General features: G+C 56.8%; 1 protein-coding gene across 1 annotated transcript in view; it reads right to left on the bottom strand.

Moving 5' to 3' along the window:
- Positions 1–1,189: 1,189 nt before the first annotated feature.
- LOC143814906 (immunoglobulin superfamily member 3-like) overlaps positions 1,190–19,039 on the bottom strand; it is a 28,852-nt gene continuing 11,002 nt past the window's right edge. The window contains exons 5-10 of the mRNA XM_077293583.1: positions 17,026–17,421; positions 11,071–11,463; positions 8,782–9,162; positions 4,604–4,993; positions 3,402–3,782; positions 1,190–2,791 (exon numbers count right to left, since the gene is read on the bottom strand). Coding sequence (XP_077149698.1) covers positions 2,556–2,791; positions 3,402–3,782; positions 4,604–4,993; positions 8,782–9,162; positions 11,071–11,463; positions 17,026–17,421 — 2,177 coding nt within the window. The 3' untranslated portion in view covers positions 1,190–2,555. The remainder of the gene's footprint in view (positions 2,792–3,401; positions 3,783–4,603; positions 4,994–8,781; positions 9,163–11,070; positions 11,464–17,025; positions 17,422–19,039) is intronic.

Here is a 19,039-nt window from a genome sequence, read left to right as displayed (position 1 = left end):
TCATCAGTTTTGCCAGATTGGCTCAAGTTTTTGAGATTTTTGGTATCTTATTTATAGCACTTGTTGGTAAATGCGGCGCTGCCAAAAATACACACTGCCAAAACATAGAAGAAACATAACAGACTTCGTAAAAAAAGTGTATTTTGCCTATTTTGGGGTTATGCTTGGGGACCAAGACATAGTGTGCAAAGCATGTATCGAATTATTACGAAAATGGAGCAAAGGACAAAGCAAAAGCTTCAAATTTGGTGTTCCAATGGTGTGGAGAGAGCCAAAAAATCATCATGATGACTGTTATTTCTGGTAAACACAGGTACAGGCACATCTTCACAATGAGGGACAGGCCTTCTTGCAGATTCCATGTTACTCCCATTTTCGTTTCTTATGCTTATTGAATCCTTGCACTTGCACTGCACAGAAATAACAGTCATCATGATGATTTTTTGGCTCTCTCCACACCATTGGAACACCAAATTTGAAGCTTTTTCTTTGTCCTTTGCTCCATTTTCGTAATAATTCGATACATGCTTTGCACACTATGTGTGGTGCCCAAAACTTGTCTTGGTCCCCAAGCATAACCCCAAAATAGGAAAAATACACTTTTTTTACGAAGTCTGTTATGTTTCTTCTATGTTTTGGCAGTGTGTATTCACCACAAATGTAACAGAATGAGTCTGGATCGTTAAGACAACTTCTTCTTGATGAGTTCATGCTTTTCACTGGAAAACAGACAACAACATAAAGTTAGTGCAAAAATCAAGCTATGAACAAACTTTTAGAACACTAATTAACACAAAACTATATTGAGAACTGCTCAGTTCAAGTACTAATCCAAAGAAATTAATGAGATGATGCGTCGCATTTACCAACAAGTGCTATAAATAAGATACCAAAAATCTCAAAAACTTGAGCCAATCTGGCAAAACTGATGACATATTCAGAATCAGCACCCCAAAAATACCCCAAATTCATTAAAATATTTTGGACACCAGAAAAAAATTTTTTTTTTTGTTGACCTGTGTAATTATCAACGCAGCCGTCGCTACAAAGCCTCCCAAACACACAGAACAAAGTATGCTGCCTTCAGCTCCAATTTTCCAAGGATTAACGGGTCTGGAGACAACCCAAATCAGCAGCGTAATTCACTTCAGAGGACCCGACAGTTTGTTTAGAGCATGGAGAGACAAGCTAGTAATTTTTTATTTTACTCCAAAAAATGGTAGGCAGTGTTTACAAAGTATACAAAGATATTATAAAGGAGACAATATCATATGTACGAGACAAATTACAAATAAAATGGGATTAAAATTGAAATGAACACTTACAGGTCATTCAGATCCTTTCATATCATCATGGCTGGCCACGGGCTTTGTAAGATGCACACATCTAGATGCATATCACATCTGTACACAAAGACACTGCAAGAATGCTGTCTCACTAAGGTATTCCTAGCCCAAAACTCAGGCACTCCCCCTGTGGTGACATCAATTAGGGGCTGAAACCTCCCCTTTTCTTAGAATATGAAAACTATTTTTACGCATATTTCGCTGTATGAATCTTGTATACGAACTACACCAGGTTCCCAGGGTGCACCACGTCGGGGCGATTCTTTTAAGTGTAATTTTTTTGGTGCAATTACATGAACCGCTGAAGGAGAAATCCACGCTTTGCCCTCGTTGCTGCTAGCGCTTTCAGTGAGTGATAGATCCGGAGGGACATCCGGAATATATAATTCTTATATCCCTAGCCCGGATAGGTGCCACTATATTTCACATTAATAGAACAAAGAATCTCAACAAAGTACCAGTTTTGGCCAGTGTTCGATTGGAGGGGGGAATGAGGAGTCTAGGGAGAATTGTTTGCCCAGCATAGAGCTATAAAAAATTATTTTGGTGGGAGGGAAAATGAGAGGTTTTGGATTGCACACACAAGCAGCAGGCAGAGTAAGAAGAGGGGGGGGTCGGAATGGCCCGCAGCGTGTGTCTTGTAAAGTTAGGTAGATACTCAAACATGGCATATTCACATTATCGTGACACAGCTGATCTGATCATGTGACTTGTGCACCTACCAGATGGGGCGAAATCCCAATTTACCCATGACTGGTAACAGGTTAAATGCCCCATCAATCAGCATGCACCCCCCAGAAGCGCGGCACTGTCACATCGGCGCCCCTGTCCCATGACCCTGAGGAGCCATCCTGTATGGTTATTGATAAGGTCATATCCTCACACACAAGGGACTGCTCAGTGAACTACGGGCCCCTCTCTAGGGGCCACCTCCGCAGGGCGTCCATTCCAGGTTGTGTAGAATCATCTTTATACTTAGTTTGAGGTTCATGGTGAATTAATCTCCTTCAGACTGAGATCCGTGGTGCTGGGACCCGAGCTCTCGGCCACAGAGGTCTCACAGGAGTCCCGGGGACACTGCACAGCGAGGACATCCTCGGTAATTCCCAGCAAGGCTCCACCAGGTCGGGGTCTACCCCACTGACCGCCACTGCTGGACACATCCCAACCCCTCCCCCACTATTAGTCAGTGACCGAGGACCCCGTACATCAGAGCGAGACCTGCTCCGCCTCATCATCATCGTCAGGCCTCTCTGTCTGCCCGTTCACCTTCACAGGAGAAGTCCACAAACCCTTCATACTCATCGGGGGCGAACGTCCGGCCCTATTCCTCCATCGGGTCACAAATCTCCACCCGAGAACCGCGAGCAAGATCAGAAGCAGCCCCAAGAAGAGCAACAAGACGTAGAGGAGCGCCGGAGACGAGCACACGTGAGCACCGACCCCTGCGGAGAGAGCAGACGGGAGAATAGTGAGTGCAGCTCTGGAGGTGACTGGAGGATAAGACACGATGTAACAGCAAAATAGTGAGTGCAGCTCTAGAGGATAAGACATGATGTAACAGCAGAATAGTGAGTGCAGCTCTGGAGGTGACTGGAGGATAAGGCACAATGTAACAGCAGAATAGTGAGTGCAGCTCTGGAGGTGACTGGAGGATAAGGCACGATGTAACAGCAGAATAGTGAGTGCGCAGCTCTGGAGGTGACTGGAGGATAAGACATGATGTAACAGCAGAATAGTGAGTGCAGCTCTGGAGGTGACTGGAGGATAAGGCACGATGTAACAGCAGAATAGTGAGTGCAGCTCTGGAGGTGACTGGAGGATAAGACATGATGTAACAGCAGAATAGTGAGTGCAGCTCTGGAGGTGACTGGAGGATAAGACATGATGTAACAGCAGAATAGTGAGTGCAGCTCTGGAGATGACTGGAGGATAAGACATGATGTAACAGCAGAATAGTGAGTGCAGCTCTGGAGGTGACTGGAGGATAAGACATGATGTAACAGCAGAATAGTGAGTGCAGCTCTGGAGGTGACTGTAATAACAGATGTGCACCTGTTGTCTGGATGGTGACGGACATGTTCCCTCCGGTCTGCTGTCCTATCTGGTACCAGAGCCCGCGGGGCGTCCTCGCCCACTCCTGGACCCTGCAGTAGTAGATCCCGGTGTCTGGCGGGTGTGCGCGGAGGATCCTCAGCTGGAACGTCTGCTCTGATGTCTGCTCATACTGGTAGCCGTCCTCCCCAGGGTGCGCCCACTGGCCCAGGTGACTGGCATTGTACAGCAGCTGGTGCCCGGGGGCCCCGACCTTCCACCAGGTGATGGAGAAGGTGGAGCCGGGAACAGATGTGGACACCACATGACATGGCAGGGCCAGGCTGGACCCTTCTGGGGCCGCAAGGGTTAATGTGGTGATGTTCACGAGCAGCCAGTCATCTGGAAGAGAGAATGTAGAACAGAATCCGGGGGTCAGTATTCCGCGACCCTGAGCCAGAGCTGCGATACCCCCGGCCACCCGGAGCTGTGAGACCCCCGGCCACCCTGAGCCAGAGCAGCGAGACCTCAGGCCACTCTGTGCCACAAGAACCCCGTCACCCTGAGCCAGAGCTAGGAGACACCCGCCCACCCACAGCTGTGAGACCCCTGGCCACCCTAAGCCAGAGCAGCGAGACCCCTGTGCCACGAGACTCCTGTCACCCTGAGCCAGGAGACCCCCGACCACCCTGACCAGAGCAGCGAGACCCCTGGCCACTCTGTGCTACGAGACCCCTGTCACCCTGAGCCAGGAGACCCCCGACCACCGTGAGCCAGAGCAGCGAGACCCCCGGCCACCCTGAGCTGCAAGACTCCTGGCCACCCTGAGCTAGAGCCAAGAGACCCGTGGCCACCCTGAGCTAGAGCCAAGAGACCCGTGGCCACCTTGAGCTAGAGCCACGAGACCCCCGGCCACCCTGAGCCAGAGCCACAAAACCCAGGACACCCTGATCCAGAGTCGCAAGACCCCCGGCCACCTCGAGCTGGACCCTCCCACCAAGCGATAATGACCTAGACCCTCAGACTCCAGGACAGTGATCTAGATCCCAGCGACTCATCTTCTACTGATCCCGAACCTGACGTGTCCTACAGATCTGGAGCCCACCCTGGTGTTCTGAGGCTTCAGCGCCCCCCACTTTATTAGAGGGAATTCATGACGTCATTGCGAGGTCAGAGCCCAGTGTCCGCCCTGATGACCCGGCCCCACAGCGGGGGTCTCTTACCTGGGGCAGTCACCGTGAGCTGCAGGTACCCGGAGGTATCCGATGCCTCCAGCCTCCAGCCGTCCTTCTGCAGCCTCCACTCCTCCAGCCGGCAGTGATAGATCCCAGCATCCTCCTGCCCCACAGCACACAGGGTTAAGCTGTAATTCCCCTGTGCCACGACCCCCACCTGCAGCCGCCCCGCCAGGGCCTCATTATATTCAGTGACCCCGTCCCACCGGGCCCTATACAGGAGGCTGGGGAAAGAGGACGGCGCAGCCTGGTAGTACCAGGACACAGAAAAGATGGCGGCAGGGCCAGGAACCTCCTCCAAGGAGCAGCGCAGCAGCACGTCGCCCCCCGCAGGCTCCGCGCGGCTAATGTTCTCCTTACAGACGCTCAAGGTTGTATCTGCAATAGGTAAAATAATGTGTCACTGTCTGACGGGGCCGGGGCACGAGACGGAGACGGAGACGGGCCGGGGCACGAGACGGAGACGGAGACGGGTCGGGGCACGAGACGGAGACGGAGACGGGCCGGGGCACGAGACGGAGACGGAGACGGGCCGGGGCACGAGACGGAGACGGAGACGGGCCGGGGCACGAGACGGAGACGGAGACGGGCCGGGGCACGAGACGGAGACGGGCCGGGGCACGAGACGGAGACGGGCCGGGGCACGAGACGGAGACGGGCCGGGGCACGAGACGGAGACGGGCCGGGGCACGAGACGGAGACGGGCCGGGGCACGAGACGGAGACGGGCCGGGGCACGAGACGGAGACGGGCCGGGGCACGAGACGGAGACGGGCCGGGGCACGAGACGGAGACGGGCCGGGGCACGAGACGGAGACGGGCCGGGGCACGAGACGGAGACGGGCCGGGGCACGAGACGGAGACGGAGACGGGCCGGGGCACGAGACGGAGACGGGCCGGGGCACGAGACGGAGACGGGCCGGGGCACGAGACGGAGACGGGCCGGGGCACGAGACGGAGACGGGCCGGGGCACGAGACGGAGACGGAGACGGGCCGGGGCACGAGACGGAGACGGAGACGGGCCGGGGCACGAGACGGGAGACGGAGACGGGCCGGGGCACGAGACGGAGACGGAGACGGGCCGGGGCACGAGACGGAGACGGAGACGGGCCGGGGCACGAGACGGAGACGGAGACGGGCCGGGGCACGAGACGGAGACGGAGACGGGCCGGGGCACGAGACGGAGACGGAGACGGGCCGGGGCACGAGACGGAGACGGAGACGGGCCGGGGCACGAGACGGAGACGGAGACGGGCCGGGGCACGAGACGGAGACGGGGACGGGCCGGGGCACGAGACGGAGACGGAGACGGGCCGGGGCACGAGACGGAGACGGAGACGGGCCGGGGCACGAGACGGAGACGGAGACGGGCCGGGGCACGAGACGGAAACGGAGACGGGCCGGGGCACGAGACGGAGACGGAGACGGGCCGGGGCACGAGACGGAGAAGGGCCGGGGCACGAGACGGAGAAGGGCCGGGGCACGAGACGGAGACGGGCCGGGGCACGAGACGGAGACGGGCCGGGGCACGAGACGGAGACGGGCCGGGGCACGAGACGGAGACGGGCCGGGGCACGAGACGGAGACGGGCCGGGGCACGAGACGGAGACGGGCCGGGGCACGAGACGGAGACGGGCCGGGGCACGAGACGGAGACGGGCCGGGGCACGAGACGGAGACGGGCCGGGGCACGAGACGGAGACGGAGACGGGCCGGGGCACGAGACGGAGACGGAGACGGGCCGGGGCACGAGACGGAGACGGAGACGGGCCGGGGCACGAGACGGAGACGGAGACGGGCCGGGGCACGAGACGGAGACGGAGACGGGCCGGGGCACGAGACGGAGACGGGCCGGGGCACGAGACGGAGACGGAGACGGGCCGGGGCACGAGACGGAGACGGAGACGGGCCGGGGCACGAGACGGAGACGGAGACGGGCCGGGGCACGAGACGGAGACGGAGACGGGCCGGGGCACGAGACGGAGACGGAGACGGGCCGGGGCACGAGACGGAGACGGAGACGGGCCGGGGCACGAGACGGAGACGGGCCGGGGCACGAGACGGAGACGGGCCGGGGCACGAGACGGAGACGGGCCGGGGCACGAGACGGAGACGGAGACGGGCCGGGGCACGAGACGGAGACGGAGACGGGCCGGGGCACGAGACGGAGACGGAGACGGGCCGGGGCACGAGACGGAGACGGAGACGGGCCGGGGCACGAGACGGAGACGGAGACGGGCCGGGGCACGAGACGGAGACGGAGACGGGCCGGGGCACGAGACGGAGACGGAGACGGGCCGGGGCACGAGACGGAGACGGAGACGGGCCGGGGCACGAGACGGAGACGGAGACGGGCCGGGGCACGAGACGGAGACGGAGACGGGCCGGGGCACGAGACGGAGACGGAGACGGGCCGGGGCACGAGACGGAGACGGGCCGGGGCACGAGACGGAGACGGGCCGGGGCACGAGACGGAGACGGGCCGGGGCACGAGACGGAGAAGGGCCGGGGCACGAGACGGAGAAGGGCCGGGGCACGAGACGGAGAAGGGCCGGGGCACGAGACGGAGAAGGGCCGGGGCACGAGACGGAGACGGGCCGGGGCACGAGACGGAGACAGAGACGGGCCTGGGCACGAGACGGAGAAGGGTCGGGGCACGAGACGGAGACGGGCCGGGGCACGAGACGGAGACGGGCCGGGGCACGAGACGGAGATGGGCCGGGGCACGAGACGGAGATGGGCCGGGGCACGAGACGGAGACGGAGACGGGCCGGGGCATGAGACGGAGAAGGGCCGGGGCACGAGACGGAGACGGGCCGGGGCACGAGACGGAGACGGGCCAGGGCACGAGACGGAGACGGAGACGGGCCGGGGCACGAGACGGAGACAGAGACGGGCCTGGGCACGAGACGGAGATGGGCCGGGGCACGAGACGGAGACGGAGACGGGCCGGGGCACGAGACGGAGACGGAGAGGGGCCGGGGCACGAGACGGAGACGGAGACGGGCCGCCGGGGCACGAGACGGAGACGGGCCGCCGGGGCACGAGACGGAGACGGGCCGCCGGGGCACGAGACAGACAAGGAAAGCGAAGGAGACGGAGACGGGGCAGGAGACGGAGACGGACCGGGGCAGGAGACAGACAAGGAAAGCGAAGGAGACGGGGAAGGGCAGGAGACGGAGACGGGGCAGGAGACGGGCCGGGGCAGGAGACGGAGACGGACCGGGGCAGGAGACGGAGACGGACCGGGGCAGGAGACAGACAAGGAAAGCGAAGGAGACGGGGAAGGGCAGGAGACGGACCGGGGCAGGAGACGGAGACGGACCGGGGCAGGAGACGGAGACGGACCGGGGCAGGAGACGGAGACGGACCGGGGCAGGAGACGGAGACGGACCGGGGCAGGAGACGGAGACGGACCGGGGCAGGAGACGGAGACGGACCGGGGCAGGAGACGGAGACGGACCGGGGCAGGAGACGGAGACGGACCGGGGCAGGAGACGGAGACGGACCGGGGCAGGAGACGGAGACGGACCGGGGCAGGAGACGGAGACGGACCGGGGCAGGAGACGGAGACGGACACGGACCGGGGCAGGAGACGGAGACGGACCGGGGCAGGAGACGGAGACGGACCGGGGCAGGAGACAGACAAGGAAAGCGAAGGAGACGGGGAAGGGCAGGAGACGGGCCGGGGCAGGAGACGGAGACGGACCGGGGCAGGAGACAGACAAGGAAAGCGAAGGAGACGGACCGGGGCAGGAGACGGAGACGGACCGGGGCAGGAGACGGAGACGGACCGGGGCAGGAGACGGAGACGGACCGGGGCAGGAGACGGAGACGGACCGGGGCAGGAGACGGAGACGGACCGGGGCAGGAGACGGAGACGGACCGGGGCAGGAGACGGAGACGGACCGGGGCAGGAGACGGAGACGGACCGGGGCAGGAGACAGACAAGGAAAGCGAAGGAGACGGGGAAGGGCAGGAGACGGAGAAAGCGAAGGAGACGGGGCGGGGCAGGAGATGGACACGGGGCAGGAGACGGAGACGAGGGGGGGGGGCAGGAGACGGAGACAGTGAAGGGCAAGGAGACGGGGCAACAGATGGAGACGAGCGAAGAAATGGCCGGGGATGAAGTCAGGCGGCTCATTCTTGGGTGCGGTATCGTGGTACCTGAGGCGCGGAGCATCACTCGTGTGACCCCGGATGTCCGCTCCGCCAGGGTGAGCCACTCTCCGCTCTCCGGCAGCAGCTCGCGCACCGCGCAGTAGAAGGACCCCAGCAGTTGCGGGCGCAGGATGCGGAGGATGATTTTATCGAGGGAGACGCGTTCACTCAGGAACCAGGGAAATCCGGGCTGGCGCGAGGTCAGACCCTCGTGGGTCACATTCACAATGTTCACTGCAGAGGGCGAGGCGGGCGACACCAGGAACCACCCAACATGGAGGACGGCGCCCGGAGTCAGAGCCCTGATGTTACAGGACACGGCCGCCTCATCCTGACCAGCGGTCACCAACACGGTGCGATCAGCGGAGTCCACCATGAGACGAGCGGCTGCGAGGGAGAGATAGAATAAAGCTTGTATCTAATCCTCTCCTGTGTGATACTGTCTGCTGAGCCGTGTATCTAATCCTATCCTGTGTGATACTGACTGCTGAGCCGTGTATCTAATCCTATCCTGTGTGATACTGACTGCTGAGCCGTGTATCTAATCCTCTCCTGTGTGATACTGTCTGCTGAGCCGTGTATCTAATCCTCTCCTGTGTGATACTATCTGCTGAGCTGTGTATCTAATCCTATCCTGTGTGATACTGACTGCTGAGCCGTGTATCTAATCCTCTCCTGTGTGATACTATCTGCTGAGCTGTGTATCTAATCCTATACTGTGTGATACTGTCTGCTGAGCTGTGTATCTAATCCTCTCCTGTGTGATACTGACTGCTGAGCCGTGTATCTAATCCTCTCCTGTGTGATACTGTCTGCTGAGCCGTGTATCTAATCCTATCCTGTGTGATACTGACTGCTGAGCTATGTATCTAATCCTATCCTGTGTGATACTGTCTGCTGAGCCGTGTATCTAATCCTATCCTGTGTGATACTGACTGCTGAGCTATGTATCTAATCCTATCCTGTGTGATACTGTCTGCTGAGCCATGTATCTAATCCTATCCTGTGTGATACTGTCTGCTGAGCCATGTATCTAATCCTATCCTGTGTGATACTGACTGCTGAGCCGTGTATCTAATCCCATCCTGTGTGATACTGTCTGCTGAGCCGTGTATCTAATCCTATCCTGTGTGATACTGACTGCTGAGCCGTGTATCTAATCATCTCCTGTGTGATACTGACTGCTGAGCTGTGTATCTAATCCTCTCCTGTGTGATACTGTCTGCTGAGCCGTGTATCTAATCCTATCCTGTGTGATACTGACTGCTGAGCCGTGTATCTAATCCTATCCTGTGTGATACTGTCTGATGAGCCGTGTATCTAATCCTCTCCTATGTGATACTGTCTGCTGAGCCGTGTATCTAATCCTCTCCTGTGTGATACTGACTGCTGAGCTGTGTATCTAATCCTCTCCTGTGTGATACTGACTGCTGAGCCGTGTATCTAATCCTATCCTGTGTGATACTGACTGCTGAGCCGTGTATCTAATCCTATCCTGTGTGATACTGTCTGATGAGCCGTGTATCTAATCCTCTCCTATGTGATACTGTCTGCTGAGCCGTGTATCTAATCCTCTCCTGTGTGATACTGACTGCTGAGCTGTGTATCTAATCCTCTCCTGTGTGATACTGACTGCTGAGCCGTGTATCTGATCCTCTCCTGTGTGATACTGTCTGCTGAGCCGTGTATCTAATCCCATCTATGTGATACTGTCTGCTGAGCCTTGTATCTAATCCTCTCCTGTGTGATACTGACTGCTGAGCTGTGTATCTAATCCTCTCCTGTGTGATACTGACTGCTGAGCCGTGTATCTGATCCTCTCCTGTGTGATACTGTCTGCTGAGCCGTGTATCTAATCCCATCTGTGTGATACTGTCTGCTGAGCCGTGTATCTAATCCTGTCCTGTGTGATACTGTCTGCTGAGCCGTGTATCTAATCCTATCCTGTCTGATACTGACTGCTGAGCCGTGTATCTAATCCTCTCCTGTGTGATACTGTCTGCTGAGCCGTGTATCTAATCCTCTCCTGTGTGATACTGACTGCTGAGCCGTGTATCTAATCCTATCCTGTGTGATACTGACTGCTGAGCCGTGTATCTAATCCTATCCTGTGTGATACTGACTGCTGAGCCGTGTATCTAATCCTCTCCTGTGTGATACTGACTGCTGAGCTGTGTATCTAATCCTCTCCTGTGTGATACTGTCTGCTGAGCTGTGTATCTAATCCCGCCCTGTCAGATACCGTGCTGAGCTGTGTATCTAATCCCGCCCTGTCAGATACCGTGCTGTAGGTACCTGGTAGTTGGACCTTTATGCTCATGGTGATGGAGGTGGCGGAGGCACGGGGGACACTTGCGCTTTGGCTCAGGACCTGGACCCTGCAGCGGTACGCCCCCTGGTGGTGCTGGCGCTGCACCTGGTGGATGGTCAGTGTGCTGGTGGTCCCCGCTATGGAGAGTTGGGCTTTTCCTTGGAGTCCAGGGTTGGCCGCCCCCCAGGATACGTCACCCTCCCCGGACACATTCACCAGTTTCTGGAGAGACCCGGAGTCCGGCTGGAAGTCCCAAGACCACGAGAGCCGCCGATCCCGAAAACCGTATGGAGCCTTCACCACGCAGAAGAGGCGAGCGGAGGAGCCGGACATCACCTGCTGATCCCGGGACATGAGGACGACCTCCAGCGAGGAGTCTGCGGAGACCAAGAAGACTGAGGGCGGAGGAGGACAGAGGGGCGAGCGAGAAGAGGAGGATGAGGAGGACAGAGGGCGAGCGAGAAGAGGCGAGCGGAGGAGCCGGACATCACCTGCTGATCCCGGGACATGAGGACGACCTCCAGCGAGGAGTCTGCGGAGACCAAGAAGACTGAGGGCGGAGGAGGACAGAGGGGCGAGCAAGAAGAAGAGCAGGAGGAGGACAGAGGGCGAGCGAGAAGAGGCGAGCGGAGGAGCTGGACATCACCTGCTGATCCTGGGACATAAGTCTGCGGAGACCAAGAAGACTGAGGACAGAGGGGCGAGCGAGAAGAGCAGGAGGAAGACAGAGGGGCGAGCGAGAAGAGGAGGAGGACAGAGGGGCGAGCGAGAGGAGGAGGAGGACAGAGGGGCGAGCGAGAAGAGCAGGAGGAAGACAGAGGGGCGAGCGAGAAGAAGAGGAGGAGGACAGAGGGGCGAGCGAGAGGAGGTAGGAGGACAGAGGGGCGAGCGAGAGGAGGAGGAGGACAGAGGGCGAGCGAGAGGAGGAGGAGGACAGAGGGCGAGCGAGAGGAGGAGGAGGACAGAAGGGCAAGCGAGAGGAGGACAGAGGGGCGAGCGAGAGGAGGAGGACGACAGAGGGGCGAGCGAGAAGAAGCGAGCGGAGGAGCCGGACATCACCTGCTGATCCCGGGACATGAGGACGACCTCCAGCGAGGAGTCTGCGGAGACCAAGAAGACTGAGGGCGGAGGAGGGCAAAGGGGCAAGCAAGAAGAGGAGGATGAGGAGGACAGAGGGCGAGCGAGAAGAGCAGGAGGAGGACAGGGGGGCAAGCGAGAGGAGCAGGAGGAGAACAGAGGGCGAGCGAGAGGAGCAGGAGGAGGACAGGGGGGCGAGAGGAACAGGAGGAGGACAGGGGCGAGCGAGAGGAGCAGGAGAGAGGGGCGAGCGAGAGGAGCAGGAGGAGAACAGAGGGCGAGCAAGTGGAACAGGAGGAGGACAGGGGAGAGCGAGAGGAGCAGGAGGAGGAGGAGGACAGAGGGCGAGCGAGAGGAGCAGGAGGAAGAAGGGGGCGAGCGAGAGGAGCAGGAGGAGGACAGGGGGGCGAGCGAGAGGAGGAGGACAGAGGGCGAGCGAGAGGAGCAGGAGGAAGACGGGGGCGAATGAGAGGAGCAGGAGGAGGAGGACAGGGGGGCGAGCGAGAAGAGCAGGAGGAGGAGGAGGAGGAGGAGGAGGACAGAGGGCGAGCGAGAGGAGGAGGACAGGGGGGCGAGCGAGAGGAGGAGGACAGGGGGCAAGCGAGAAGAGCAGGAGTAAGACAGAGGGGCGAGCGAGAGGAGCAGGAGGACAGAGGGGCGAGCGAGAAGAGGACGACAGAAGGGCGAGCGAGAAGAGGAGGAGGAGGACAGAGGGCGAGCGAGAGGAGCAGGAGGAGGACAGGGGGGCGAGCGAGAGGATCAGGTGGAAAACAGAAGGCGAGCGAGAAGACGAGGACAGAGGGGCGAGCAAGAAGAGGAGGACGACAGAAGGGTGAGCGAAAGGAGGACGACGACAGAGGGGCGAGCGAGAAGAGGCGAGCGGAGGAGCCGGACATCACCTGCTGATCCCGGGACATAAGTCTGCGGAGATCAAGAAGACTGAGGGCGGCGGACAGAGGGGCGAGCGAGAAGAGCAGGATGAAGACAGAGGGGCGAGCGAAAAGAAAAGAAGAGGACGAGGACAGAGGGGCAAGCAAGAAGAGGAGGAGGACAGAGGGGCGAGCGAGAGGAGGAGGAGGACAGAGGGCGAGCGAGAAGAGCAGGAGGAAGACAGGGGTGAGCGAGAGGAGGAGGAGGACAGAAGGGCGAGCGAGAGGAGGAGGAGGACAGAGGGGCAAGCGAGAGGAGGAGGAGGACAGAGGGGCAAGCGAGAAGAGCAGGAGGAGGACAGGGGTGAGCGAGAGGAGGAGGAGGACAGGGGTGAGCGAGAGGGAGAGGAGGACAGGGCGAGCGAGAAGAGCAGGAGGAAGACAGAGGGGTGAGCGAGAGGAGGAGGACAGAAGGGCGAGCGAGAGGAGGAGGACAGAAGGGCGAGCGAGAGGAGGAGGAGGACAGAGGGGCGAGCGAGAGGAGGAGGAGGACAGAGGGGCGAGCGAGAAGAAGCAAGCGGAGGAGCCGGACATCACCTGCTGATCCCGAGACAGGAGGACGACCTCCAGCGAGGAGTCTGCGGAGACCAAGAAGACTGAGGGCGGAGGAGGACAGAGGGGCGAGCGAGAAGAGCAGGATGAGGACATAGGGGCGAGCGAGAGGAGCAGGAGGAAGACAGGGGCGAGCAAGAAGAGCAGGAGGAAGACGGGCGAGCGAGAAGAGCAGGAGGAGGACAGAGGGGCGAGTGAGAGGAGCAGGAGGAAGACAGGTGCGAGCGAGAGGAGCAGGAGGAGGACAGAGGGGCGAGCGAGAGGAGCAGGAGGAGGACAGAGGGGCGAGCGAGAGGAGCAGGAGGAGGACAGAGGGGCGAGCGAGAAGAGCAGGAGGAGGACAGAGGGGCGAGCGAGAGGAGCAGGAGGAGGACAGAGGGGCGAGCGAGAAGAGCAGGAGGAGGACAGAGGGGCGAGCGAGAAGAGCAGGAGGAGGACAGAGGGGCGAGCGAGAAGAGCAGGAGGAGGACAGAGGGGCGTGCGAGAGGAGCAGGAGGAAGACAGGGGCGAGCAAGAAGAGCAGGAGGAAGACGGGCGAGCGAGAAGAGCAGGAGGAGGACAGAGGGGCGAGTGAGAGGAGCAGGAGGAAGACAGGGACGAGCGAGAGGAGCAGGAGGAGGATAGAGGGGCGAGCGAGAGGAACAGGAGGAGGACAGAGGGGCGAGCGAAAAGAGGAGGACAGAGGGGCGAGCGAGAAGAGGAGGAGGGCACGTCACACCTATCACTATGGAGTCTCCGCTCACATTTCTCTTTATATGTTTATCCCTTTTTAATTATAGTTCTTTCTTTTACTAAATACATTTCCTTTTTCTTCAAATCACCGGATGTTTAATAGAGAATTCATATCCCAGATCCATCCCATAATTATTTCTCGTCTCTACCTAATATCCGTCTGTATCATCACCTACTTACATTTATCGCCCTTTCTCCCCCACTTCCCTTCCCTCCCTCACTTTCCCTTCCTTCTTTTTTCTAGGTTCCCGCTCCTCCCTGCTGTCCCTCTCTCCTTACTCATGTCCTCTCCGTCCTTCCCCACTCGTTCCTCTCCCTTTTTCCCCACTCTCCCTTCCTATGTCCTCCCAGTCCTTGCCCGCTCATTCAACTCCCTCCCTGTCCCTTTTACTCCAGCCATACCTCTCCTTCCCTCGTGCCGCCGCCGTCACTCCTCTCCCCCTTGCTTGCCATCCCTCTCCCTCAGGCACACCGCCCCTCTACCCTCTTTCGCACCGTCCTTCCCCCATCCCACTCCCTAAGACCTGCCAGCCATCCCCCTCCCTCAATATCCCTCTCGCCCTCCGTCCCTCCCCCCTCTTTGGTGCCATCCCTCCCACCCACTGTCCCTCCATCCCTCTTGTCCACCGTCCCTCCCCCGATCCCTCTTCCTCAGGCCTGCCAGCCCCTTTGCTGTCCCTCTCGCCCTCCCCCCTTTGGTGACGTCCATTCCTCCGTCCCTCCATCTCACTAGCACCCCGTCCCTCCCCCATCCCTCTCCATCAGGCCTGCTCGCCGTCCCCCTCTCCATATCTCTCGCCTACCGTCCCTCCTCCTCGCAGTCCCCCTCTTTCGTGCCGTCTATCTTGCCCACCGACCCTTCCCTTCGTTGTCCCTATCGCCCACCGTCTCTCCAACCCGCTCCCCCTCTTATGTCGTTCCTCCATCCCGCTCGCAAACCGTTCCTCCCCCTATCCTTCTCCTTCAAGCCTGCCCACCGCCTGTCCCTCTCGCCCGCTTTCCCTCCAACCCCTCTTTCGCGTCATCCCTCCCTTCATTCCTCTTCCTCAGGCCTGCTCGTCGGTCCCTTCACCTTTTTCACATTGTCCCTCCATCCCTTTTGCCCACCGTCCCTCCATCCCATCCCTCTCACCTTATTCTCCCTCAGGCCTGCCCGCCATCCCTCCTCCCCCCTCTTTTGCGCCATCCCTCCTTCTGTCTTTCTTGCCCACTGTCCCTCCAGTCCTCACCCTCTTTCGTGCTGTCCCTCCTTTTTTCCCCATCCCTCTAACCACTCTTTCGAGCCGTCTGTCCCTCTCGCCCACCACTATTCCTCAGGCAGTCCCTCTCACCCACCATCCCTCCCCCTTGCCACCTGTCTCGCCCATTGACCCTTCCACTGTTTCGCAACATCTCTCCTCTCTGTACCTCCCTGTCCCCTCCTTTTGCACTGCCCCACCCATCGTCCTTCCCACTCACTGGCCTTCCCTGCCTCCCTCTTTCCCACCGCCCCTCTCACTCACCGTCTCTCCCTGTCCCCTTTTTTCACACCATCCCTCTCTCCCAGACCGTCCCCTTTGCAGTCCATCCCCCTCCCCCACTGTCCCTCCCTGTCACGCCGTTTGACCACCATCCCTCCCTGTCCCCCTTTCGCTCAGTCCCTCCCTCTTTCCCATCGTCCCTCTCACTCGCCGTCCCTCCCTGTTCCCCTCTTTTGCTCCGTCCCTCCCTCCCCCTTTGTCCTTCATTCCCACCATCCCTCTCACTCGCTGTCCCTTCATCCGTCCCTCCCTGTCCCCCTTTTTTGCTCCGTCCTTTCCCACTGTCCCTCTCACTTGCCGTCCCTCAGTCCTTCTTTCCCACTGTCCCTCACTCGCCGTCCCTCACTGTCCCCCTCTTTCACTCCATCTCTCCCTCCCACTCGCTGTCCCTCCCTGTCCCCCTCTTTCGCTTCGTCCCTCCCTTCCCCTCCGTCCTTCATTCCCACCATCCCTCTCTCTGTTCCTCTGTCTCCCTCTTTCGCTCCATCTCTCACTCCGTCCCTCTCACTCGCCGCCCCTCCCTGCCCCCTCTTTTGCTCCGTCCTTCTTTCCCACCATCCCTCTCACTCGCTGTCCCTCCCTCCATCCCTGTCCCTCTTTTTCGCTCCGTCCCTCCCTCAGTCCTTATTTCCCACTGCCCCTCTCACTCGCTGTCCCCACCTGTCCCCCCCTCCATCCTTTCCCACCATCCCTCTCACTTGCCGTCCCTTCCTGTCTACCTTTCATGTTGTCCCTCTTGCCCACTGACCTCCAGCCCTCTTTATCGCACCATCTCTCTCCCCTTTCCTCCCCTTCCGTCTCCGTCAGCGGTTAAGGCCATACTTCACGGTTTTGTGGTTTCCTTCCAGTCCTGTCTTATAGACATTTCTTCGCGGGTGGTGATGTCTGCCACTTTACTGTACAGCCGCCACGCTTAGTATTCATAGAATCTAATGCCACAAGCCCACGCCGCCTCCTGGAGCTACCCCACGGGACCCCTTAGTTTATTTTGTTACCCTTCACTTCTAACACAAAACTTTCTACTGCACCCTGTTATCAGCCATCTTATTTACACGTATCAGATTGGTGCCGTCACCATTCACACAACAGACATTTACAGAAGGGAGGATCGGCCAACACGGACACTCACCGAGGCGCCGGATATCAATCTGGATGGAATTACTGCTGTACGTCATGTTCGTCCGCTCGTCATGTGTCTCCTGCGACCATTCTGTGAGACGGCAGATGTATGAACCGCTGTCCCCCTGCACCAGACTGTCCAATGTCAAAGACTGGCGGCCATTCTCCAATCTCTGTGCTGTCAGGTAACCAGACTTCTGTTTCTGGGCATATTCACCCAACACCACCACCTCGCCATCATGTCTCAGCGAAGCTACCGCCTCCCACCAACCAGACGGACGCAAGGTGAGCCACGTAACATCTAGAGAAGGAGAGGGGCTAGAAACCTGACAAAAGAACGTTACCGAATCCCCTTCATAAAGCTCCGAAACCTCAATACTCAGTGTGACGTTCTGAAAGAGGAAAACTGCAGAGAAAAATACAACCAATATAACACTGCCCCTGTGTACAAGAATATAACTACTATAATACTGCCCCTGTGTACAAGAATATAACTACTATAATACTGCCCCTATGTACAAGAATATAACTACTATAATACTGCCCCTATGTACAAGAATATAACTACTATAATACTGCCTCTATGTACAAGAATATAACTACTATAATACTGCTCCTATGTACAAGAATATAACTACTATAATACTGCCCCTATGTACAAGAATATAACTACTATAATACTGCCTCCTATGTACAAGAATATAACTACTATAATACTGCCCCTATGTACAAGAATATAACTACTATAATACTGCTCCTATATACAAGACTATAACTACTATAATACTGCCCCTATGTACAAGACTATAACTACTATAATACTGCTCCTATGTACAAGAATATAACTACTATAATACTGCCCCTATGTACAAGAATATAACTACTATAATACTGCCCCTATGTACAAGAATATAACTACTATAATACTGCCCCTATGTACAAGAATATAACTACTATAGTACTGCCCCTATGTACAAGAATATAACTACTATAATACTGCTCCTATGTACAAGAATATAACTACTATAATACTGCCCCCTATGTACAAGAATATAACTACTATAATACTGCTCCTATGTACAAGAATATAACTACTATAATACTGCCTCTATGTACAAGAATATAACTACTATAATACTGCTCCTATGTACAAGCATATAACTACTATAATACTGCTCCTATGTACAAGAATATAACTACTATAATACTGCCCCCTATGTACAAGAATATAACTACTATAATACTGCTCCTATGTACAAGAATATAACTACTATAATACTGCCCCCTATGTACAAGAATATAACTACCATAATACTGCTCCTATGTACAAGAATATAACTACTATAATACTGCCCCCTATGTACAAGAATATAACTACTATAATACTGCTCCTATGTATAAGAATATAACTACTATAATACTGCCCCCTATGTACAAGAATATAACTACTATAATACTGCTCCTATGTACAAGAATATAACTACTATAATACTGCCCCTATGTACAGGAATATAACTACTATAATACTGCTCCTATGTACAGGAATATAACTACTATAATACTGCCCCTATGTACAAGAATATAACTATTATAATACTGCTCCTATGTACAAGAATATAACTACTATAATACTGCTCCTATGTACAAGAATATAACTACTATAATACTGCCCCTATGTACAAGAATATAACTATTATAATACTGCTCCTATGTACAAGAATATAACTACTATAATACTGCTCCTATGTACAAGAATATAACTACTATAATTCTTCCCCTATGTACAAGAATATAACTACTATAATACTGCCCCCTATGTACAAGCATATAACTACTATAATACTGCTCCTATGTACAAGAATATAACTACTATAATACTGCCCCCTATGTACAAGAATATAACTACTATAATACTGCTCCTATGTACAAGAATATAACTACTATAATACTGCCCCCTATGTACAAGAATATAACTACCATAATACTGCTCCTATGTACAAGAATATAACTACTATAATACTGCT

Source organism: Ranitomeya variabilis, chromosome 3, assembly GCF_051348905.1.
Source record: "Ranitomeya variabilis isolate aRanVar5 chromosome 3, aRanVar5.hap1, whole genome shotgun sequence".
Lineage (NCBI taxonomy): Eukaryota > Metazoa > Chordata > Amphibia > Anura > Dendrobatidae > Ranitomeya > Ranitomeya variabilis.
The sequence above is the reverse complement of the archived record's forward strand: the minus strand, read 5'-3'. Positions and strand labels throughout refer to the sequence as shown.